Source organism: Castor canadensis, chromosome 3 (genome assembly GCF_047511655.1).
Source record: "Castor canadensis chromosome 3, mCasCan1.hap1v2, whole genome shotgun sequence".
In the NCBI taxonomy this organism is placed as follows: Eukaryota; Metazoa; Chordata; class Mammalia; order Rodentia; family Castoridae; genus Castor; species Castor canadensis.
In genome coordinates, this window is record NC_133388.1 from 28,882,849 (window position 1) to 28,907,913 (window position 25,065).

Consider the following 25,065-nt stretch of genomic DNA (forward strand, 5'->3'; position numbering starts at 1 on the left):
TCTTTGGTCTCTGAAATGCCACTGAATCACTGGATTTAGAAGAAGGGATAATAAAAGCCAAGAAATATTCATCAAAAGAAGGGGAATAGATATCAGGTTAACAACAAAAATCTTTACCTGCTGACCCAGGCAAAAGCACAAGGCCTTATCTGAGAAACAAACTGAAGCAGTAACATGGGGGACATGACTCAACTGGTAGAGCACTTGCCTAAAGAGTTCTAGGCCCTGAGTTCCATCCCCAGTACAATATAATTAACAATAATAATAATGCCAACCTATTTACAGTGTTAGTTTGCTATACCTGCCATAACAAAAGATTACAAATTTGGGGACTTGAACCCCAGAAATTATTTTATAATATTCCAGGAGACTAGAAGACAAGACCAAGGTGTCAGCTGGGTAGGATTCTTCTGAAGCCACTGTCCTTGGCTTACAGATGACTGTCTTCTGCTTGTCTTCACATGGTCTTGACCTTCTGTGTATCTATTCTAACTTCTCTTCTTTTGAAGACATCAGTAGCTAATACACTGAGAGTTATAACTTCAACTTATACATTTTGGGGAAATAGAATTCAGCCTATAAAAAACCAATAGGTTGCTCCTAAGATGTGATTTCTCCTTCATTTCTTCTGCCACATCCATCTGTTTCTCAGCCTCTTACTCATGTTTTCACTTTCTTCTACTTTGTTCAAATGTTGTCTCTCAGACAATATTACCAAATCCATGTACTGCCTTTCTACACAACTTCCTAATGAAAGGGACTAAAACCCACCTTGCTATCCAAAATCTAATGAAAACAATTTGTATTTCTACATCCATTTGCAAAAGTTCACCACTGCAGCGGGCACTGGAAGTGATTACTATCCTTGGTTTACAGGTCTAGACATGGACATGAGAGAGGCTGATAGTTTTCTAATTGACACTGGAACTGGCCCAGGTACCAGGTTCCTATTCACTACTCTTTTTATTATCTTGCACTGGACTCTCCTAACTTCTGCAGCTTTTTAACTTCAGAAAGCATAGAACAAACCAATTTTATTTCAATTAATAAAGAATAAAATGTATAAATAATAACTACATTAATGTGTGTATCATGTTTTGTATTTCATTAAGCACCTCCACTTTAAATCTCAATTTTTCCTCACACAAAAATGCTTAAAGTAAGTTATCACTCTCCACAGATGGAAAATCTGAGGCTCAAGACAGTAATGCAGCTAGTTAAATGTCAGATAGCTAACAAGATATAAGTCTAGGTAGTACTCAAATCTGGACTTGTGCTCTTAGATCCCACCCTTCCTTCAGCTTTTACACGGAACCCCTCACCTGCTTTTTGCTGACACTGGGGCTTCATTGTGGCCTTAATGGTAGAAAAGAGTTTAGGTCCAATGCCATGACCTAAATTCACCTGCTTATAGACAGAGGCATTTGCCCCTTCTGAGAAATCAGGAAGGATATCAAACACAAGCAAAAAAAGCAATGAATTAAAAGAGAAAAAGAAGGACAGTACATGAAGAAGAAAAGGATGATGTAAAAAGAAAAACCAGGAGAGAAATTAAGGGATAGAATAAGAGATGGCAGCAAAAGACACTGAGATGGAGTAACATAAAATGAGCATTTCAAATAAAAGAGCAACAACAAACACATTATCCCAAAGCCCGCAGGTGCTAGCAATTCAAATAAACATATAGCAATTAACAGAATTAACACAGCCTTAAATAGCTTGGCTCACCAGATGTGGACTCTTATCAGGGTTCTATAAAATGTGAAGTTATTACAGATTAAACAATTAATCATCTGTTCAGAGACTATCTCTAGCTGCAAAACCCCATTCAGTTTTAAATGGCTAATAATCACAAAGGGATATGGAATGGAATGTGTGCAATGACGTTCTACCCAATCCTTTTTCCTTTAAATATGTGTTCCATTCTCCCAATTCTCCTGATATTCCTTCCTTCCCATTAGAAGTACCATGAGAAAAGAGAGGTGAGATAAGCCAGTCTGTCCCATGGGTCTCGGGCAGGACTTGGGATATTCCAAGGGCAAGCAGAGGTACCAACACATTGGGGGAAAAGCAACAGATTGAGGAGAAAGGATAATAGTGTAGAATGAACCAAATCAAGCAACAAAAGTCCACCACTGAGGAGGGCAATGCTGGTTCTGGTGGGGATACAGGCTGATGGAGTCAATATTTGTGCCTCTCAGTTTTGGCTTAGCTCTCCTCTACGACTTTTTGTTTCATCCAAGGACAATAGCTCAGCATTGCCAAAGACAGAGGAAAGAAATGTATGTCCTAAAAGAGAGGGCTGCTTGAAACTGAAATGGTATACAAGAGGAAATGCTTTTATGTAGAAATTTTTGAGAGTAGTATTCTCCCTGTTCAGAGCTTGAAGATGATTGACTAGTATTTCCCTTCCCACTCTTCAACATCCTAGAGAAAAAAAACACATTGAGGGAAGACATGAGCAGACTAACTTCAGTCCTCAAGGAATTACAGTCTGGTGCACAAGATGTCAATATGACATCATTGTTCTACTACCTAAGATCCTTCCATAGCTCCCCACTACCTAGAGAGTAAAGTCCAAGGATGGAACCTAGAAGAAAGCCCTCTATTCCCTGACCCCAATCTAACTCTGCAGCCATAACTCCAAAATTCCTATCCTTATATTCTGTGCTCTGAAAATCAGCAAACTGATTGTAAGTTCCTCACCAGATACTGTGAGTGACCTATTTGCTTTCTTTACTCTTGGTGTCTCATCACCCCATCCCAACTGTTCCCTGCTTCCATCCATTCATCTTCAAAACTCACCTTGTATTATCTCCTCTATGGAGTCTTCTCTGAACCCCAGGATATGTTAAATCTTTCTCCTCAGCTGCTTCATTGAAACTAGGAATGCCTCAATTTGTGAGTTAATTACCTTTTATGAACATTATATGTGTTCTCCACAAAGCATGAGATCTTCTAAAGCAGGAACTCTATCTGATTGGTTTCTGTATTTTAACACAGTCTTTGACATTGCTGTATGTCTTTAATATTTATCTCTGTCTATGGATTGAATGTTTTTGTCTCCCCCAGGTTCATATGTTGAAATCCTAACCCCAATGTGATGGTATTTGGAGGTGGGAACTTTGGGAAGCAACTAGGTCATGAAGGCAAAACCCTCATGGTAAGATTAGTACCTTTACACAAGGGACCCTCACCAAGTGAGGATGCAATGAGATGATAGTAGTGTGCAGACAGGAAGAGATCCTCACCAGAACTTGATGATGCCAGCCCCCTGACCTCAGACTTCCAGTCTCTAGAATGATCAGAAGTACATTTCTGTCTTTTATAAGCCAACCAATCTAAGCACAAACTAAGATGTTGTTGACCTAAACTGCACCAGATCTTAGAGCTCCAAGAGGATAACTCATTCACTCATTTATTTATCCCAGACTGACTCATTAAGGACTTTTTTTTTCATACCAGATACTGTTCTAGGTGCTGGGAAAACACTGAATAGATAGGCCTTGTCTTCATGAAGCATACATTTTAACAAAGGAAAACTGACAGTGCCAAGTAAAAGACAAGAAACAGGGTACAACTGACAATGGGCAGGATGGGTTTTCCCTGTTTCTGCAAATATGAGAGAATTTTAATAGGGAAAACCTCAGGATACAGTTTTCCCTGATGGTGACTTGCTAATATGGTAAATATGGAAGTATGCATGAGCTAATTCAGATTCACTTGTAGTTATGTTCATAACTATTTTATAAGATATACTGTATTATCCTTAACAATTGTTATAGCTAGTCACCATTGTATAATGCTGTACGACTTATGCACGTCATTTCATTTGTTTGTAAGAAAAATGCAACTGAGGTCTTATGATCTTCACATTATATATCAGCAAATTGAGACTCATAAAAGAATAATGGTTTAGTGGTATAGGCCATATAGCATGCTAAAGCTATTATTTCTAACTGGGTTTTCTGGTTTTAAGCTCAGTTTTCTTTTCAATGACTCGGCAAAGCCCTTTCTGTCCTGTGATTCCTTGAAAAGCTTCCAAACCATTCCACTTAGCCTAGCTAAGGTCCTTTATATGTTATTTCCCTCATATAAGATAGTTGGGGAGTTACTGAAAGATTCAGTGATCACCATGTGAAGATATTCTTAAGTTATCCCAAGTTATCAAGTAGGGAACAGTGCCTAAGAGCATTTATCCAAGAAAAATATTTATTAATTTAAGTCCATGTTATTTCACTCAGAAATGTTTATTGAGAGCTCACAAGATCCCAAGGACTATTTTAGGGGCTGGAGAACCAATAAGAGCAAAAACAAGAAAACAGAAAGAGAAAAGCAAGATGCTGACTTTGTGATATTTATGTGGACATGCATCTTGTATTGGTAACAATGGGGTATAGAGAACACAGCAGTTTAATGACAACTTGGACACTCTGCCATGACTTTTACAGAGATTTCACATTCAGAGATATGTACACAAGTAAGATCCACAGTCACTTTAACTCAAGAGCAGAACAAGAATTTACCTTTTAGGAGTAAAGTAACTATAGTTTCAAAGATACAACTTCTTTGTGCTATAATTGAAGAAATACCTATGAATCTGGAATGAAGATCCCATCATCCCCTCACCATGTCCCCAATTTGATGAAAATGACACTTAATAGCACCCCGTTTAGCTTAAGACAACTTAGAGCCACAAATGGAAAGAAATGACAGGAAAAGCTAGAAAGAGAGGTAGGGAAGACAGCCTTATACAAAAACTAGAGAAACTATGCTGAGGTTAAACATTCAAAGTGGGCTTTACCACAGAACTAAATCCCAACATACTAGGAAGCTCTTCCTGTTGACTAATTTGTTAAAGACAAATACTAAGAGCAAGAGTTTCTCAGTCTTGCTCACAGAAAAGAGAAATGTAATGATAAATTGGGGAAAACATGCAAGGCCACATTAGACTCAAAGTTATGTGTTCAAGCACTCAAGCAAATGAGAAGGTCTCCCAGGGATGGAGGTAGGACTTAAAGTCATCATTTTGCCTGCCACTACCCTCAATGCTTTGGATATTCCTTCTTCTATCTTGGTCTGGATTTAAATATGGATTTGTACTGCTTGCTGATATGGGAATTTTTAACACTATTACACTTACTTCTAACATTGACACTGTTTTTCAGAACTGCCTCTAACTTGTAAGTGAAACTCCTGACAAACTTTTGAAGCTTTCAGCACCTTACCTGCACAACATAAGTGTATATATGACTGTGTGTATGTGTGCTATTTATTTTAGGTTCTACATGAATAAAGTTATCAGAGGCATCATTGTATTTTTTCTGAGGCTTGTTTCAAAATGTTCAGAAGCATCCTTTCTAATTAATAGATAACATGTTTTTGATCGGGAAAGTGCTCCTTTGTCTCAAAATACATAATTGAGAGATGGCTTGATATAGTTGTGTGAAGAGGAAAAAATCTACCCCTAAATGCCACCTCTAATTCCCTACAGGAAATTCCATGCTCAGGGTTGTTGTGCTATAGAAATGGAGGAACTTTTCATAGGAACCAATCCCAAGTCACATCCTTGGTAACAGGAATGTTGCAGTCTTTTTCTGAAGAGAATGCAATTCCCATTTAGTATCATTAACAGTCCTTAAGAGCCTTTCAAGGTTCATTAGACATTGAGTAGGTTTATACCTTCCTTCTGTCCAATCAGGAGTAAATGCCAGGGAAAAAATGCTCTGTGCCTACCATGATTCCTTCAAAATTGACAGTGGGATCCCTGAAACCAGCAGAAGCAAAAAAATGGATTCTCCACTTAATCTTTCCTTCAGACTGAGAACAATACAAAGCTATAATTGGATTTTCCTCTCCTTTGTCATGTCTCTCCTTTCCACCACTTCCTCTCAATGCACACATGGTTTATTGCAACAAGGCTCATCTCAATGTCACTTCCTCTCTAAAATTGACTCCCACCTAAAATGCATCTGTTTCCTCCACTCAGTCAGAGCATTTGGTCTATGGCACTGAATACATGGTATCTTACACTGTAATTATTCACTTGTAGACCTCATCTCCTTTCCTAGATTATGAAGTCTTTGAGTATGAAGACTATGGCTTATAAAGAGACACCAAGTTTAGTTTCAGCACATTAAAAGTTATCCAATGATTATTTGATAAATTGAGCCATTCCATAAATCCTTACTGAGCAACTACTATGTGCCAGGCATAAGAGGCACAATTCCCATCTTGACGTGACTCACAGTCCATTGGCATGAGTGAATGCACGTGCAATGTCATCTGCTATGTATCTGCTGTTCAACCAATTTCAAATAACCATAAGAAATATAAAACATATGCCCAAAGAGGAGACTCACAAAATGTCACAAGGGATTTTTAGCTGCAAGAAGGAACACTGTTAGATTCTCAAGGAGTTTCCTAGGGAAATGGTATAGATATCTCAGGCAATCAAGCTTAGCTTAGATTAAACAGAATGTGCAGTGTACTACTCTGATGACAATGTTCTGAAAGAACTCTACCAAATCAAGTCTGATTCTTTTTGCCTCAACAATTGACCTTCAAGATTGAACTTACACTTGACTGAAGCACCTTTGCTCTCAGACAGAGGTCTCAACACATCAGCTACAATGGTAATAAATGAGCAATGGCAAAGCTTCACTGCTTTCCTCACAGTTACAGCTACAGGCTTTCAGGGAAGAAAAAGAATGAAAGGAAAGTCAGTCTTTGAAGCCTTAATGTTACATTCTGAGACTTTTCCTTCATTTCAAATAATGAGACTTTTGGAGATACCACTCTTGGTAAAGGTAAATAATACATATGCTATATTTTAGACAAGGCACACACACACAAATTGAACCACTTTTAGATAAAGCTTCCATACTTGCAAAGTAAAAAACACAAAATCAAACTGCACATGTGTCTACTTCCTTGTGATTTCAAAGGCCTTTCATCTGCATTATTGCATTTAATTTATAAAGCATAGATAGTGTGAGATAAGAGCCTTCATTTGTTAGATAAGGAAACAGATCCATAGGGTATTTAAGTGGCAAATCCAAGATCACCCTACCAGCTGAAACTGAGACCAAAAGGTAGGACATCATTTCCAAGTCCAAAGTCTTTCCTGCTATAACTTCTCATATCATAGACTAGGTTAGAGGTCAGATGCAATAATCAATCTAGAAATTACCTTTGCTGTTAAACAAACATATGGTGAATTCAGTGGAGTTATGTGAACTTTACCTCTTTAAGGCAGCCCATGAAGTTGTTGCTCACAGGTGACCCTGGCAAGTCAGCAGTACTTGGGCTTCCTCCCACATAGAAGAAATCATCGGAGCCCAGCATGGTGTAATCCTCCTGAGTGTAGCCCGTCGTGGTAAGAATGCCATCCACAGAGATTGTCACCTGGTAGTGGGACATAGGGACAAAAAAATTCCCAGCAATGACCTTACAGTCCTATCAAAACCCAATGGCTTCCCCTACTTGTAGCATCACTTTCATTAAGATTTTCATGATATATTCTTTCCAATTTGGCTTGATTTTGGTATGTGCAGCCAAGTTCCATTTTCTGGTCTGCCTCCCTGTGTCCCAAGCCTACAGTCTTCCCCTGAAGACTTATGGGAAACTTTGTTAGAATTGCCAAGCTGAGCACCTTGTTCTACAGATTGCACACTTTACTCAGTCAGGCTAGAAAATGGAACTATCCTCAGACGATATCAGTTGTCTCAGCTCATTGCTAAAATGATGTTTATTACATATATGATTGTTATTTATGGTAGTAATGAGAAACAGCAAAGAAGACATTGACAATGAGATTTGTTAGGGGTTGGACTTTGGTTGTTGATGTTTTGTTTTTCCTTTTTTCTTTTCTTTTTTCATTTGTTTCTTTTTTGGCTCATACCACACTGACAGACATGCATTCAGGGAGGGATGGAGGAGGGCCTATGTTTTGATGCGTTGAGGATGAAACATGCTATGGACTACCCCAGGGTGCCAACCCCTGCCCTCCCTTGGCCACAATCACCACCAACAGAAGAAATGGCCCAAACCCAAAAGGCAAGTCTAAGTAAAAGAAGTGATGATGCATGACAACCAAAATAATAATAATGCCCATGGGGAAAATAGCACCCATACACCCAACATTCATGAAAGGAGCAGAGGGCAGAGAGAGAAGATGGGGCCTCAAAGCACACAGCATATGCTGACACACCCATGCGAACACTATTTGGAGCCAAGAGAGAAGGCAGAAGAAAAAGAGTAGGGATGTGCAAAAGGGTGACGAGGAAGAAAAGAATCAAAATCAACTTCACACTTACATGCGTTGAACAAACTGAAGAACAAGATGGAAGTGAGGGGAAAAATCACTCAAAACTAAAGGGTAATCCTTCCCCTGCCTGCCACCTCCCTCACTAAAGAAATAAAAAGAAAAGAAAAAAAAGAAAAGAAAAAGTCCAAACCCAACCCCAAAATATATGAAGGATGAGAGGAAAATGAGGATTAGGGGGTGGGGAAGAAAAGAAAGTGGAACTAGGTTGATGGTTGGTAGATTGTTAGTAATGAGGAGGAAAATGAGGGAACAAGTTCTGATGTCAATGGGGATTCCACGAGACAGGACCATGCCATGCAGAGTTTGTATGGAGAACACAATTGGCAGAGCTCCCTTTGGCCATGGTGGTAGGGGAGTAAGGTAAAGAAGGAGAAGGCAGAGTATAGGACATGGAGTACTTTCCTCCCCGGTCACCTGCGGCAGCTGGGGCCACACAGAAGGGAAAGAGAAAAACGGGATTAAGGAGTAGGGAGGAGAAAAAAGAAAGGAGGCAGAGAGAGGGAAAGGAAGACACTGAAAGAAGAAAGTCCTCACTAGAAATCTCTGTTGTCCCTAGTCTGAAACTTGGAAGTTGCAAAATAAGAAAAAAGAAATTAGCTAACTGGAGAAACTCTCTTAAAAATACTTTTAGGGAAAAAAATTAAAAAACAAGAGAAAAAGACACTGTCCCCACCAAACTTGATCAAATGTCCAGGACAGGTGCATCCCTTTCCGTTACTTTTTAAAGAAAAAGAAAAACTTACATTTAATTTAACAAAAAAATATTGAAAAACGAAGAAGAAACAAGAGGATAAAAGAGGGGGTTAGAGGAGGAAAAGAGGGGCAACACACGGCAAACCCAAAAAAAGAGACAATAAGAATGATATCTACCAGACAATGTAGTTTGTTTACCATAGCGTGTCCGATGCCTGAGTGCTTTGCGGAGAAGGGGGAAGAAAGGAAATTAAAAATTGTGAACAGAACGATTGTTAATTAAAAAAACTAAAAACAAAGATGAGTCGTTAGGGTGTTAGTACATTAATCTGTTAGTAAAATGACACATTGCATGAATGATCTTGTGTTAGTTTTTCAAAAAAAAGGCACCCAACACAGAAAGAGAGAGTGGGGGAAGACAATGAGACCAGGACTCTATGGAAAACTTTGCCACAGGGGCATGGCCAGGAAAGGAGCGTAAGTCCACGGGTCATTGTAGCTGCCTGCTCCTTCCAGGTACTTTTCAGACCATACCTCACCCCGTCAGCATTAGCCCTCATACTTACTTCCCAGGGACTTTGCTGAATGAATACTGTCCAGGTTCCTTTCCCACCCTCTAATATAAACACATTCCCCTGTTCTGAAAGAAAAGACATCCCACCCATCAAATACCAGTATGTAGGTTTTTGGTTTTTGTTATTTTTCATATTTGAATCTGACTACTTGGATGGACCATCATGACATTCATCTAGAAAGAGTTTAAACATTTGCAGATCAAACCTAGCATAGGAAGGCTACATTATGCAGAACACTCTAAATTTCCATAGGTAATGTAAAGATCCGTGACTTCCTTGACTTTTGTGGATTTGTGCAGCAAGAGGGGAACATGCTCCCCTTTACTTACAGTTTAGAGTATCTCTGCTATTAGGATACATCAAAAAAGTTAAGTCTTCTTTATTACCCAGTGAGGTTATTCTGTTGTTTACTTAGCCAGAATGCAGGGAAATCTTCTCCCCAACCCTCACTCTCCTGGAATAATGCTTTTAAAGCTTTTAAGCAAGTCCTTGTATATAGCAGGGAGAAGGACAGATTAAATAGAATTAGAGAAACACTCTCTATAATTAGTCTCTTCCATGTTGCTGACTTTGAATGCTGAATTGCCAACATACCCTACGCTGGGAGGTTGGAAGTCTAGAAGACCTGAAACCTTGGTTTTGTGTTAGTGGTTTAACAAAAGTGGTACCCAGAAGTAAAGCAATTCATGTGATGGACTTGACTTGACCTTAATCTCAGGCAAGGTAAAGGGCAAACCTTCCGGCTATGTGCCTGCATGTACATACACACACACACACCCCTTGCTACCTTAGTCTCTAATACCAGCTATAATTTGGAACAAATACCATTTCTATGTCTTCTTTCAATCTGAAGCCCCAGTAAAGTACCTGGGTTTGGCTTTGAGTTGGCCTAAAGACAGAACCACAAATTGATGACCATGAAGGAAGAAATGAGAAGAGCTCTGCTCCAATTGGTAATGAGTACTACAAGAAACTCCAGGTAAATTTTCCTCAGATGAATTTTTGCTACAGTAGACATTGGATCTTACCCAAAAAAAAGTAGATAGTGCTGCCATAAGCTTGTTTTCAAATAGTTATAAAGCTATTTACAGTTTATTGAAATAAAAAGGAATTTCCCTCTCCTTCAAATGTATTTTAGGGAAATCAAAAAGTTGTTATAAATATTTTAACAGACAAAATAATAATTTTAAGATTATTCATCATTGAAAAGATTACACTTGCAAAATCAACTCTGCTTTTCAGAGGTATACCTCTCTTTCAATAAATTGCATTAGGAAGCAATATTCAGTCAGGATTTCAATGAGGTCCAATTTTAAGGGTACTTTTTTTACGTGAAATTAATACTTTCTCTGTCGAGAAATACCCACCAACACTCTAGAATTTCTGAGGCCTTGTCTAGGACAGAAAGCTCTACTGAGCTCATGTTGGCACCAGACAGAAGCAGTCACCTCTGGGACAGAATGTTCTGCCTGTAAATCATTTGCACATCACAGTGAGTCTAGCACCCAGGCCATCGACAAGCTCATAATCCTTCTGGAACAGAAGGTGCTTTGCATACTTGGCCAACACACATGGCTGGGAGCATTGTAATAAGCATTTCACAAATGGAAACTGTGATGGAGTAAGGTTAAGTGGCTTGTCCAAGGGCACAGAGAGGAGTTGGGCCTTGAACTTGAAACAGAACAGAAATCTTTCAGGGTGGTTTTCCACCAATTGCTCTGACCAAAACTTTACAATCCACATTTGAATTACTGTTTGATTTATCCTCTCTAGTTTAAAAGACTTAATTGGGGTCTGATATTAATTTAGACAGTGTTTTTAATAGAGACAAAAGTGAGTCTCTCTCAGGCAAATTGGAATCATTCTAGAATGGGTCAGAAGTCTGTGGTGGGGAGAGTTAGAGAAAGAAACTGGTGAGAGCTTTGACCTGACACTTATCCCAGTACATCAAAATCTCCCAGCGACTAATGGCTAATGGGTGTTATTTTGTACTTGCCAATCAAAACTGGCAAAAGGTCACATATAACCTTTTGGTCTAGTCCCTGCAGCTCAAACATTTTAAGTCCTTCTATATCAGCAATGGAAATTTGACTTTAACTGTCTTGACAATTGCATATTCTCTCTGGGTAACTATGGACAGGGATAATGGAGAAAAACCAAACAGAACAAAACAAAACAAAAAACATCAGCTTTAGGGATCCTTGGCCTTGGAGGAAAAACAGAACAATGACTCAAACAAGTCAAATTCATATGTGTTAAGAATATGTGTTGGGGATGCTAAGTCTTATATAACTTAACAACTTCACTGGAGATAGAAATGGAATCTCCCAAACACGTGGCTTCTTTGACATACTTAAGTGTGGAAATGAGTGTTTTGACTGCAGTGTGTGTCCAATGTGTGCCAGCCTACACCATTTGTTTGGCATTACTTAGGAGTCACACTTTTATCAAGCAAAAAACATATGCAAACACCTGTCATGTCTTATGCTTTCATGTTTACATGAGAAGGCATTAAATCAATCATATTGTGGGGAAATTTTGATAAGCACTTTCTGGAAATTTGCATAATATTTTCTGATTAATAAAGGATGAACACTGTCCAGCTTGTTTGGATGACAAATTTGCAAGTAGGAAAACCAAGTGAAAATAGGAACATGACAGAAGCAATCTCAGCACAGACCTTGACTTGTATAGAAAATGGCTTTTCTTTTGTTGATGTGTGCTGATAAGGTGTCATTATGAGTTATATTGAAAACAACTTTGCTTGGCTCAGGCTTTCTGGAACCATTGTCACCTGACGGAGTTGCTTGCTTACAATCAGCAAGCGATGGGAGTTCTCAAGCACGCACAGAATCAGGAAAGCTGCTCCAAAGTTGACATTTTTATTTGGGTCCTTCCACTTTCCAGGCCTCCCAGTCAACTGAAGAGTCTCGGAGGTAGAGACAAGGGCAATAAGGTAGGACCACCGCATCAGGGAACAGAGAACAGAGAAAGATCCTGGCTAATTCCAAGGCGAGAGGTTAGCATAATAACAGGGGAATTTTAAAAAATGCTGGGGAGGGATGGTAAATTAAAAGTCGAAAAAGGAAGATTTTTCTGGAAGGAATTAAAATTATGACATTATGGCAGTGGGTAACTTAATTAAAAAAGAAAAAAATGTTTTCAAAGAATGAGGAAAATCCATCAAGCTCCAGAAACAAAATGCTATCCCTAATTGAATTTAACATACTATGATAAGATTCAAATGTAATTAAGAAAATGATAAAAGGAAAATAGAATAAAAAGGATGAAGTAGTTATCACTTTTATTATCTATACAACTGATTTTTTTCCCTAAATAACAAGCACAAATGGAGAACTGTAGTATGAAGAGAAACATATTTTAATCATTTTCTTTGTGAAATTGCAAAGAGTGGGAGAAAGTTAGACTTTGACATATCCAAAACCATCACCCTACCCCTCTTTGCCTCACCGGTTGCCTGCTTCACAAACTTTCTACCTAAGACGAGCCTTCCAGGCTCTCTCTCCCCTCAGCCATTACCTGCCGGAGATTGCGTGTCACTTTGACATCATGCCAGGCGTTGTCATTGAATTTTCCATTCACTGGCTCCACAATGGCCTCAAAGGCTCCGGACCCCAGGTTAATGACCAAGGAGACCGCGCCATCCTTCAGAGCCAGGTTGACATAGTCGGCCGACTTGCCCGTGTGCAGGATGAGCCCATTGCGCTGCCAAGTCTTAAAGGAGAGGGTTATTTCATCACTGCTGCTCTGGATTGGGTTCTGAGACAAGTCGTAACAGAGATATTCAGAGCCTCGGAAAGTGGCCACATTCTCCTCTCGAGCTGTAGAGGAAGAAAAACAGAAAGCAGTCAACAAAAGATCTCTAAACAAACAAGGTGAACATAGCCTGAGTGCACTGCCCCTGGCCTTGCACTGACACCAACATCAACTCCACATTCACTCCAGTTTCTATTTAAATACCAGAGAAGCTAGAGCAACAGGGACTAGAAAAAAACTATGCATACACCCAAGGATAGAAGACAAACAATATGGTGCAAGGGAGTCATCTGCCTATCCTTCATGTATTTTCAAAGAAAAACCCAAAGAGAATTTTCATTCAAAATGGTCAAGTGAGGAGAGGATTCCATTGCTTTTGTTTTGGTGTTGACTTTTACATGCTTGTAGAAGAGGTGGTTTAGAATGGGTAATTAACTTTTCTGACAAAGGACTCCATAGCTCTAGGTACCTCTTATTGACCAATAACGAAAAATAAATTACCCTGAAAGATTTGGCTCTGATTTCCTTCCACTAATATAAGCTATCCAGCTAACTTTGGTTTCTGTGGTAGAATCCTAAGCCAAAAGTAATGTTCCTGGGTAGGCAGGAGTAGGAGGCTGGACTTGAGGAGGTGATCAGCAGGTAAGGAAAGGGCAGCAGAATGAAATTGGGTAATCCATTTTGAGAAGACAGCAATATCACCCTCTGACTCAAGCAAAAGGAACTTTCACTCTTGGGGAAGGGTGTCTCCTTTCAGGATGGATCTGGTTGGACCTTTCTATGCCAAAATCTTCCCTGCAAAATAGGGGGGTACACATGGTCATGATGGCATTCTATGGAGGACATATTCTATTTCAAGACCATATTCTAGACACTGGAACCTTTTAATTCCCTGCCCAAAGAGCACAAAGGCTATTTGTGGAGGCCTCTTCTCTGGACCCAGATTTCTAAAGGCAAACCATGGTATCAGTGTCCATACCTCAAGGTGTGAGGACAGTCACAGGAGACTATGTGTCAGAGCTTGCTATGTGGGCCAGGGCATCCATATGGTATAGAACAAGGTAGGAAGAGAAAGGGAGGAGCCCACAGGCTGAGGACAGGGTTGGTCCTCCCTGAACCACTATTTCCTAGCCCAAAACCCCAAGGGACACTTATATTACTTCATGTCAGGGTTGCTCTAAAGCTATCAAAAAGCACTTTGTAAATGCAAAAACAATGGCAACAATAGAAATGTAGAAATGTAGTTTCTCTTTAAAGACTGGGGACTACTAAGTGAGGCTGAGAGAATTCCATTTGCCCTGCCAGAACTACATTCTAACCATATCGACCAAAGCCAAGTTTGCCTCAACTAGATTCCTATCAATCATCACAACCTTGCATAAAGTACTTAATTAAAATAAAATACTTATCTTCTCATCATGTGGTAAGAATGGTAGAAGTGTCACTTTTATTAACAGAGATAACCACCTGCTTCATACTGTCAAAATAATCATAGCATGAAGACACCATTAAAACATGAAGCTCAACTTCATACGCCAGAATGTTAAAGAAGAGATGAAGTTTCTTCTGTGCATTCTAGAAGATCTCAACAGTATGTGTCTATGTGCATATTTCTGTTTCATTCACATAAGCAAAGAAAAATGTCCACCTATGAATGCCTGGTGCATTTTATCAAAATAGCTCCACCCCAAGTCACAAAGCAGAAATTCAACATTGTCTGCAAGTTTGAATTAGATCTACCTAATCCTCTAGTACCCTGTCTATTATCATAACCTCTCCTCTCATTTCTGAAGAAATGGCTTTGTTAAAACATAACTAGACAATAAGATCTGGAGGTGACCCTGCAATAAGATCTGGAGGTGACCTTGGTCTAGAGTAGAAGATGACAAATCAAATGTAGTTGCAACAAGCTCTTGTCCTACAGACATGGATCTACACAAAGACAACCAATGTTCGTGTCCTTGGGAACACACATGCTACTAATGTGAATCTTCTATAACATCTAAGCTGTACCTGTGTGCCCAATGAACTGAGATAAATGAGCAAAGACAGCAGTGTCTATGAAGAGAAGCTTGGATTAATCATGAAGGACTCTTCAAGTGGGGAAAGTCTTGACAAAAAACAGCAAGGCACTAGGATATTATTTAATGTGCTAGGCAATATTTACAATTTTTCACATAATTAGAGGAAAGTCTGTCAAAATAATAAATTTTCAACCTATAAGGAATTTTAGGGATTGCCTGATTTAATACCTTTATTTTATTTAGGAAGAAATTGATGACTAGGAAGATGACCCATTGTGTGGTAATCAGGACCTGCAGCATCTCTGGACTTTCTACAAATATCAGTAACCCTTCCCTTTGACCATCACTCTCGATGTTCCACATGCTTCCAATGTACTTCTCCAAGACTATGAACAAATCCATACAGCTGTTGACTTACAAATCATCCCAAAGCTTGAATAAATTGAGCCAGAAATCAAACAAACTCCTCTCTCACTAGGAAAATCACATGGTCATCCAAAGAAATGTGCCATGTTCATAGCTTCCCCACCCCTTGTGGACTGTCTGCATTTATAGTGAAAGAACTTGTCTTGTGTGGAAAGCCACAGAAGAGAAAAACTGATATCAGGGTAAAAAATGGAATATCACAGTAAATAAATAAGATATAAAGCCAGTGTGAGAAAGAAAATGCTATGCAAATTGCATGCATATTTATGCTAAACTCCATGCAAATACATAAAGGAAGATTTTATGTAGCCAAGTACCTTCACAATCATCTCAGGAAAGCCACTGCAACAGTTCACAGCCTTTGCAATCTCTCCATTCAATGATGCATTTGCTCAGTTTACCTCTTCTCTATGTCAAAGGGAGTAACCAAGAGCAGCATTGCTCCAACTGCTAGGAAATAGCCACCTAGCAGTTGTCCATTAACAAACAATAGATAACTGAAAGGTCCTGTGAATCATATTTTAGCTGAGCAAACTTCATTTTTAACTCATGGAATACTTTTCCCCTGTCTCTTATGGGAGGAGGCCTGGTAATGCATGATCCTGTCTTTCAAAGAGCAAATAAAAGGCTAGGAAGGAGAAAGAGGAAGCACCCTGAGGAAATCTTTTATACACTCTCACAACTGACTTTATTTTTCTCTTAAGATCCCAACCTATCTTAATTTCCTCCCAGAAGCTGAGACTCAAGCACTTTCTTATCACCTTGAAAACCATACTAGGCTGACAGTTCACATAACCAAAGGGGGAAAACCAGGTGGTGACAAACACACATTTCTGGACCCACTCAATTTTCTGAACACTCCATTAGAAAAAAAGTGCCCCAGATTTGTTTTTTATACATGGTTTTTATACTGAGAAGAAGGTTAAAGAGACAATGCAGTCACCTTGCATGTATTAAAGCTAAATAGGTGGGGAAAATGAATGCAGGGGATTATGTAACAGTACACAACAGCTTAGCATAAAGCTACAGCTTGGCAAGAGAGAAGGCACCAACATAGCTAATGGACTGTTTAGATCCATTTAAATTATATCACCCCAAAGTTTACAATCAATTGGATGAGTGTTAAAATAAAAATGCTATTCTCACGGCATGAAAATCAGAGCTCAACTCTGTATGACAACAAATCATTTACCCATTATTTGTAAATGTCCAACTGATTAAACACTGGATGCAATCTAGATATGTGAAACTTGAGATTTCAAATCAGTTTATATAAGATATATAAAGAACTGGTCTTCCAAATGGCTTGCTAATCAAAGTACTGATATATACAGAGCATTAAGAAGCATTTACTCAATTATTTTCTCTACTGTTCCCAAAAAACAGCCAACTAGTGATTTATATAATAATAAAAATATCTCTGAAAAATTCCAAAGTAGATTAGAACATTCTGTGTAATATTTTCTCATGATGCATTGTAAGAAGGGTGGGCTGTGATTCTGATGGCTTGGTGTCTTAAGAACCCAAACTACGCTCTCAGATCAAGAAATTTGGACTTTGTTTTGAAGCTCATGAGGAATTATTGCATCATTTTACTGAGAGGAATGGAAGAGTCTGATTTGTATTTTTTTTATTATTCATATGTGCATACAAGGCTTGGGTCATTTCTCCCCCCTGCCCCCACCCCCTCCCTTACCACCCAATCTGCCCCCTCCCTCTCCCCCCTACCCTCTCAATACCCAGCAGAATGATTTGTATTTTTAAAAGATTATAGTCTTTTAAAACCACATTTGAACTCCTTTTCCAAAGGCTTCCTGGAATTGGTTCAGCCTGGAAGTCAATATAATTCCTAGAGTGAGGTTTGCATTTCACTGACAGGAATAGAAGCAAAAGGTTCCTGGCAGAAACAGTCTATCGAACAGAGAGGTAGAGCTGCTGGTAAGCCACAAACTTTGGGAAATAGCTGAAGTCTGGCCCCTTTAAAGCCATGTAACAAGGGAAACCAAAGACCAGAGGGAAAAATTGAAGGAAAAGGACACAGCATTAGAGAAGAAAAAGTTCAAAATAAGAACATGTCAGGAAGGGGAAAAGAAGGATTCTAGGGCCATTTGCATACAAACATTCACAGCTTTCTAAATGTGTCATATATTTACAAATATTTTCTTAATCATTGTTTGCATTCTAAGATCAGTGGAAGCACATGGAGTTTGGATAGGTAATCCAAGTCACTATGGTGCACCAGTTTCAAATCCCATAGTACCCTGATTCTCATTGCATTATTTTTGCTATTCCACTACACCCCAAATTTACCAGGTACTCAAATTCTTAGAACAGGTACATAGCACCCTCTCTGAGGTTCTGCAGCTGCACAAAATACAAACTGATAAAAGATGAAAACAGTGACAATGTCAGGTAAGGTCCACCCAGGGAGCAGGGAAGTAAGGGATTAAGCAAAGATTTTTCTCCATATTCTCTCCTACCAGGTTAGAAAAAGTCAGACATTTGGAAGATCCTGTTAAAATGCAACATTGGAGATTCCAAGATGGTGGCTAGAGGGAGGAAGCAGAAAGCGTGCCTCCTAAAGTAAAATCTTGGAGAGATGCTGGAGATACACCTTACAGGAAAAACCACCGAGAAGAGGCAAAACTGACTCCTCCACACCTCCAGCCTGAGCACAGCATCTCCACTTCATGTTAAACAGAGAAACCAGGAGGGCTCCCGTGCCGCCGCCAGACGGCAGTGCCCAGACGGCTTGGGAAGATGCAGACCACAAGGTGAGCTAAGCAGCATGTGGTACTCCTACAGACAATCCTGGGCCAGATCAGCATAGCCCCCTGTACAGACCAACACCCACCCAGGGAAAAAGGAAAAAAAAACCTGAATAATAAGCAATAAAAACAAAAAAGACACACAGCAAAAGGGCAGGGCACCCTGAGCACCAAAGAGGGGAGGAGGGGAAATCCCTCACAACAAGCCAGCTGGAGAAGGCAGGAGCGGCAGCACACACCCAGCAACCAGGAGCGGGAAAGCTTGTAAAAGTGATGATGGGAGGAAAACTCCACAGGAGAAGGGGGAAGACCCACTTCCCATGTGAACTGTAAATAAACATGCAGGTCTAAGAAAGCTGGTGCAGTGTCACTTCCCCCAGTGTGCTTGGAAAGGGGAAAGAAAGCTTGTAGCAGTGGCGGTCATGCCCAGGAGAACTCTGAGTAAACAAAGCCTGAGGGGCTAGGTGAGTGTTAAGCTCCCTCCTGAGATCTGCATAAATAAAGCCTCCAGCAACAGCAGGCTGACAGCAGCAGGCAGGTGAGCCACAGCTTCAGATAGCCATTCACAGAACTGTCTCCAGACTCTTTTTTTTCTTTCTTCCTTTGATGACACAACAACCGAACTACACCTGCATGCTGAAAAACTTACTGAAACTATATTGCATTTGAACTTGGGACACTTTGTGGTTTTGGTTTTTTTTTTGTGTCATTTTGTTTTGTTTTGTTTTGTTTTTTTCCCCTTTGATGAGACAACAACAGAACTACTTCTGAGATACCATCTCCAGGACTGGAGGCTGAGGGACTAACACCAAAATTATTAAGACTGAAACTTTATTGCATTTGAACTTGGAGATTTTTTTTTCATTTATTTTTTTTTCAATCCTCTCTCTGTCTCTCTAATGCCTGTTCAGCTTACTGTCAACTAGAACACTATCTCTCCCTGTTTATATCTTTGAAACTTTTTTTGTTTCTTTGTTTTGTTTTTTCCTACTTGTTTGTTTATTTGTTTTTCCCTTTTTCTTTAATGTCTTTGCTTTCCATCTCCTCTCACCCTTCCATTCTAACTATCACCATTGTTATTATTACAAGCTAGAACATACTTAATTGCACACAGTACAGGGACAATAACAACACCAAGGGCAATGACGGGAAGACAGAAAAAAACAGGGAAAACAGTTTCCCCACAGCAAAAAATTAGTACAGGAACCAGAGGGGAACAAAGAAAACAGATACTCAGATCCAGACTCCAAGAAAATGAAGATAAACTATGCCAAAGAACCCAATGAAGCCCACAAGAATAATCTAAAAGAAGAAACACTACAAGTACTCAATGAGAATTTTATAGAGATGATACTGGATATGGTCAACCAAAATGTACAGGAGACACTCAAGAAATTCCAAGACAACAAAAATAGGGAATTTGAAAAAGCACAAGAAGAAATACAAGAAACTATAGAAGCACTGTATAAACACCAAAGTGAAACAAAGAACATGATTAATAAAGAGAAAAATGAACTCAGGACAAAAACAGACAACATTAAAGAGGAAACGACTCAGGATAGGAAAACCTCAGAAAAAAGAATGAAACAGAATTGCAAAACAAAATGGAAGGCTAATCCAGCAGAATAGAACAAACAGAAGACAGAATCTCAGAACTCGAAGATGAAATGGTAATTAAAGGAAAAACCAAAGAACTATTAGTTAAACAACTCAAGACCTGTGAAAAGAAAATGCAAGAACTCACTGACTCCATCAAAAGACCAAACCTGAGAATCATGGGCATCGAAGAAGGAGAAGAGGTGCAAGCAAAGGGAATGTGTAATATAGTCAACAAAATAATAACAGAAAATTTCTCAAATCTAGAGAAATCTTTTCCCATACAGATGCAAGAGGCCTCCAGAACATCAAACAGACCAGAGAAAAATAGATCTACCCCACAGCATATTATCATTAAAACAACAAATACAGAGACCCAAGAAAGAACACTGAAGGCTGTAAGAGAAAAAAAAACCAAATAACATACAAAGGTAAACCCATCAAAATCACAGAAGACTTCCAAACAGAAACATTAAAAGCAAGAAGAGCTTGGGGTGAGATCTTTCGGGCACTGAATGAAAATAACTTCAACCCCAGGATACTCTACCCAGCAAAACTATCATTCAAAATAGATGATGCAATAAAAGTCTTCCATGATAAGCAGAAACTAAAATAATACGTGACCACAAAGCCACCACTACAAAAGATTCTTCAAGGGATTCTGCACACAGAAAGTGAAACCCAACATAGCCATGAAAGTGCAGGCAGCACCAAAGTACAGGAAAAGAAAAAGCAAGAAAGTAGAGAGTAACCTCAACTTAGGTACACACAACCAAACCTTCAAACAACTAAGACAACTAAATGACAGGAATCACCACATACCTATCAGTACTAACGCTTAATGTTAATGGACTTAATTCACCCATCAAAAGGCACCATTTGATGAACTGGATTAAAAAGGAAGATCCAACAATTTCTTGCTTACAGAAGACCCATCTCACCGACAGAAATAAGCATAGGCTTAGGATGAAAGGCTGGAAGAAGATCTACCAAGCCAATGGGCCCCCAAAACAGGCAGGAGTAGCAATACTTATCTCTGACAAAGTAGACTTCAAACCTACATTGATCAATCGAGATAAAGAAGGATATTCCATACTAATAAAAGGGGAAATAGACCAAAAGGAAATAACAATTATTAACCTATATGTACCCAATGTCAACACACTCAATTTTATCAAACATACCCTGAAGGACCTAAAAGCATATATTAACTCTAACACAGTGGTTGTGGGAGACTTTATCACCCCATTATCATCAATAGATAGGTCATCCAAACAAAAATTCAATAAAGAAATCCAAGATCTAAAATACACAATAGATCAAATGGACCTACTTGATGTCTACTGAACATTTCATCCAACTTCTACACAATATACATTCTTCTCAGCAGCCCATGGAACCTTCTCCAAAATAGACCATATCCTAGGGCACAAAGCAAGCCTCAGCACATATAAGAAAATAGAAATTATACCGTGCATACTATCTGATCACAATGCAGTAAAAGTAGAAATCAACAACAAAAGTAAAGACAAAAAACATGCAAACAGCCAGAAACTAAATAACTCATTACTTAATGAAGAATGGATCATTGATGAAATAAAAGAGGAAATTAAAAAGTTCCTGGAAGTCAATGAAAATGAAAACACAACCTACTGGAAACTACGGGACACAGCAAAAGCAGTCCTGAGAAGAAAGTTTATAGCCATGAGTGCATATATTAAAAAGACTGAATGAGCCTAAACCAAGGACCTAATGATACATCTCAAACTCCTAGAAAAACAAGAACAAGCAAATCCCAAAACAAATAGAAGGAGAGAAATAATAAAATAAGAGCTGAAATCAACGAATAGAAACCAAAAAACCATACAAAGAATTAATGAAACAAAAAGTTGGTTCTTTGAAAAAATAAACAAGATCGTCAGACCCCTGGCAAACGTGACTAAAATGAGGAGAGAAAAAACCCAAATTAGTAGAATCAGGAATGCAAAAGGGGAGATAACAACAAACACCATGGAAGTCCAGGAAATCATCAGAGACTACTTCGAGAAACTATATTGAAATAAATTCGAAAATCTTAAAGAAATGGACAGATTTCTAGATACATATGATCATCCAAAACTGAACCAAGAGGATATTAATCACTTGAATAGATCTATAATACAAAATGAAATTGAAGCAGCAATCAAGAGTCTCCCCAAAAACAAAAGTCAGGACCCGATGGATTCTCTGCTGAATTCTATTAGACCTTTAAAGAAAAACTGACACCAACCCTCCTTAAACTGTACCACAAAACAGAAAGGGAAGGAAAACTGCCTAACACATTTTATGAAGCCAGTATTACACTTATCCCAAAACCAGGCAAAGATGCCTTCAAAAAGGAGAACTATAGGCCAATCTCCTTAATGAACATTGATGCAAAAATCCTCAATAAAATAATGGCAAACCGAATTCAACAACACATCAAAAAGATCGTTCACCACGACCAAGTAGGCTTCATCCCAGGAATGCAGGGGTGGTTCAACATAAGAAAATCAATAAATGTAATAAACCACATTAACAGAAGCAAAGACAAAAACCACTTGATCATCTCAATAGATGCAGAAAAAGCCTTTGATAAGATCCAACACCATTTCATGATAAAAGCTCTAAGAAAACTAGGAATAGAAGGAAAGTACCTCAACATTATAAAAGCTGTATATGACAAACCTACAGCCAGCATTATATTTAATGGAGAAAAACTGAAACCATTCCCTTTAAAATCAGGAACCAGACAAGGATGCCCACTATCTCCACTCCTACTCAACATAGTACTGGAATTCCTAGCCAGAGCAGTTAGGCAAGAAGAAGGAATAAAAGGAATACAAATAGGTAAAGAAACTGTCAAAATATCCCTATTTGCAGATGACATGATCCTATACCTTAAAGACCCAAAAAACTCTACTCAAAAGCTCCTAGACACCATCAATAGCTATAGCAAGGTAGCAGGATATAAAATCAGCATAGAAAAATCATTAGCACTTCTATACACCAATAATGAACAAACTGAGAAAGAATATATGAAAACAATTCCATTTACAATAGCATGTTAAAATGCAGACTCCTCTGGTGTGGCTGTACCCAGTGACCCTAAGCAGAACACCTGCTGTGCTCCAGAGAGGGAGTCAAAGCCTGAAATGAACCTCAAGATGAAACTGCACTCATCACATCCTTTGTCCTTCAAATTGACCTCATGCAGCAGTGCCTACTTTAGCCTGCACTGATGCAAAGACAACTCTGACTGCCAGTCCTGGCCTAGTCTACCCAGATGCAAAAATACATGGGCTGCGGCTGCCCTCCTTGCCAAAGGGCTGGCCTATGGGCCCCAAGCCAGCCTGCAGACATCTTTCCTCAAACCCCATGAATTCAGCAAGGGCCATATCAGGCCTCTTCCACCCTGCAGCTGCAATGAGAGGTGATGGATTCTCCAGCTGTGAATTCACAGATCACCTAGTGTCTCTACCTACTGCTCCCCAGGCAAAGAATCCTTGGGTATATCAAAAGATGCAATGGGATGTCAAAGCTGCAAATAGAGAAAAAAATCTAAATTTTACAAGAGTTCTGTATATTCCTGTGGGAAGAAGGCAGGACAGGATGGGGGTGGAGGTTCCTTGGACTACAACAGCAATGTGCCTACTTGGCTAGCAAATGGACAAGGCAAAGCAAGAGTGAGTTGGGTCATGTTCAATTCTGTTCACTTTTCATCCAATCCTTACAACCAAAATATCTACTTCTAAGGGCCTCTTAAGAGCTGTGGGCAGATTATTCAAATTACCTGTTGAGCTGTACAATAATCATATTTGCAAAAATGAGAGGAAAGTAGAAACCCTTTACAAGAGTAAATTCTGTTTCACATCACCTAACAACATTTTTTGCTTGAGTATGAGGAAGAACACACACTGATCGAGGTAAAAAGACAAAAGTTGGCACAAGTCACTGTACTCTTAGCTCTTCCTGTCCTATTTCCCTTACAATATATTTTAGGGACAAACAAAGCATTATGTCAGATCAAACTACAGAACCATCCCCCAAGGACAAATGAAAGCATCCTTTACCTGCCACATCCCACATCCAGGTATTTTAAAGGCAGAGTGTACCAGCAGACAGGAAACTGTATCACTATGATCAAGCTGCTCTACAAAAGAAAACACATAGGAAATCTCACCTCCAGGGGCCATTTCCAACCCTATCCTCAGACTCTTTGAGGGAAGATGCAACAGAGAAATAAATGGACTTTTCCATGCTGCCTGGGTCACTCAGCCTGCAGATGTTTCTTGAAAGTGATGAGAAGGAAAATAGTAAATCAAGTTGTCACTTGGAAAATAAACAGCCAGCATCCTGGTGAGGGAAGCTGCCTCAGTCCACAAAAGAATGGCCTGGAAAACCACGCTTCACTGAAATCACTAGAAAGCAAATGGCATCCTGAAGACTGCATTTCTCTCTATTGCATTAGCATAAAAGTTAAATTTTTGTTCAGTTTGAAGAATAAAGATTCACAGCTGCCTACTATGCACAGTGATGTGTCCAGTCTTGAATGTAATTAAGTCACATGACAACCCTGAGTATAAATAATTCGATGATATGTTACTAATGAAGAAAAATTGCAGAAATAAATAATTTTGAATGCCTGTGAAGTGTCAGGACCTGACATGCTGAGATTAACAGGATGCCCTGTGTAGTTGGGTTATGGACTTGCTGCATATAATGATAAAGACTTTGAATTAGAAGACCTGGATTTGACAACCAGCTCTGGAACTTACATATGTCTTTGGAACGTTGGTTTTTTACTTAACTGTTCTCATCCTTATTTTTCTGATTTACCAAATAGGAATAACCAGAGT

The 25,065-nt window shown here is 39.1% G+C and overlaps 1 protein-coding gene across 31 annotated transcripts in view; it reads right to left on the minus strand.

Moving 5' to 3' along the window:
- The window catches only part of Nrxn3 (neurexin 3), a 1,521,272-nt gene that overhangs the window by 1,063,140 nt on the left and 433,067 nt on the right, over nucleotides 1–25,065 (minus strand). For 18 of the 31 annotated variants that reach the window (XR_012446073.1, XR_012446074.1, XM_074067420.1 and 15 more), the window contains 3 exons: nucleotides 13,138–13,439; nucleotides 9,221–9,244; nucleotides 7,246–7,407 (listed from right to left, as the gene is read on the minus strand). Coding sequence is in view for 29 of the 31 variants with exons in the window: in XM_074067420.1 (XP_073923521.1) it covers nucleotides 7,246–7,407; nucleotides 9,221–9,244; nucleotides 13,138–13,439 (488 nt within the window). In the remaining 2 variants the exon portion in view is untranslated. The remainder of the gene's footprint in view (nucleotides 1–7,245; nucleotides 7,408–9,220; nucleotides 9,245–13,137; nucleotides 13,440–25,065) is intronic. The other 13 variants (XM_074067424.1, XM_074067444.1, XM_074067429.1 and 10 more) reach the window with 1 other exon arrangement.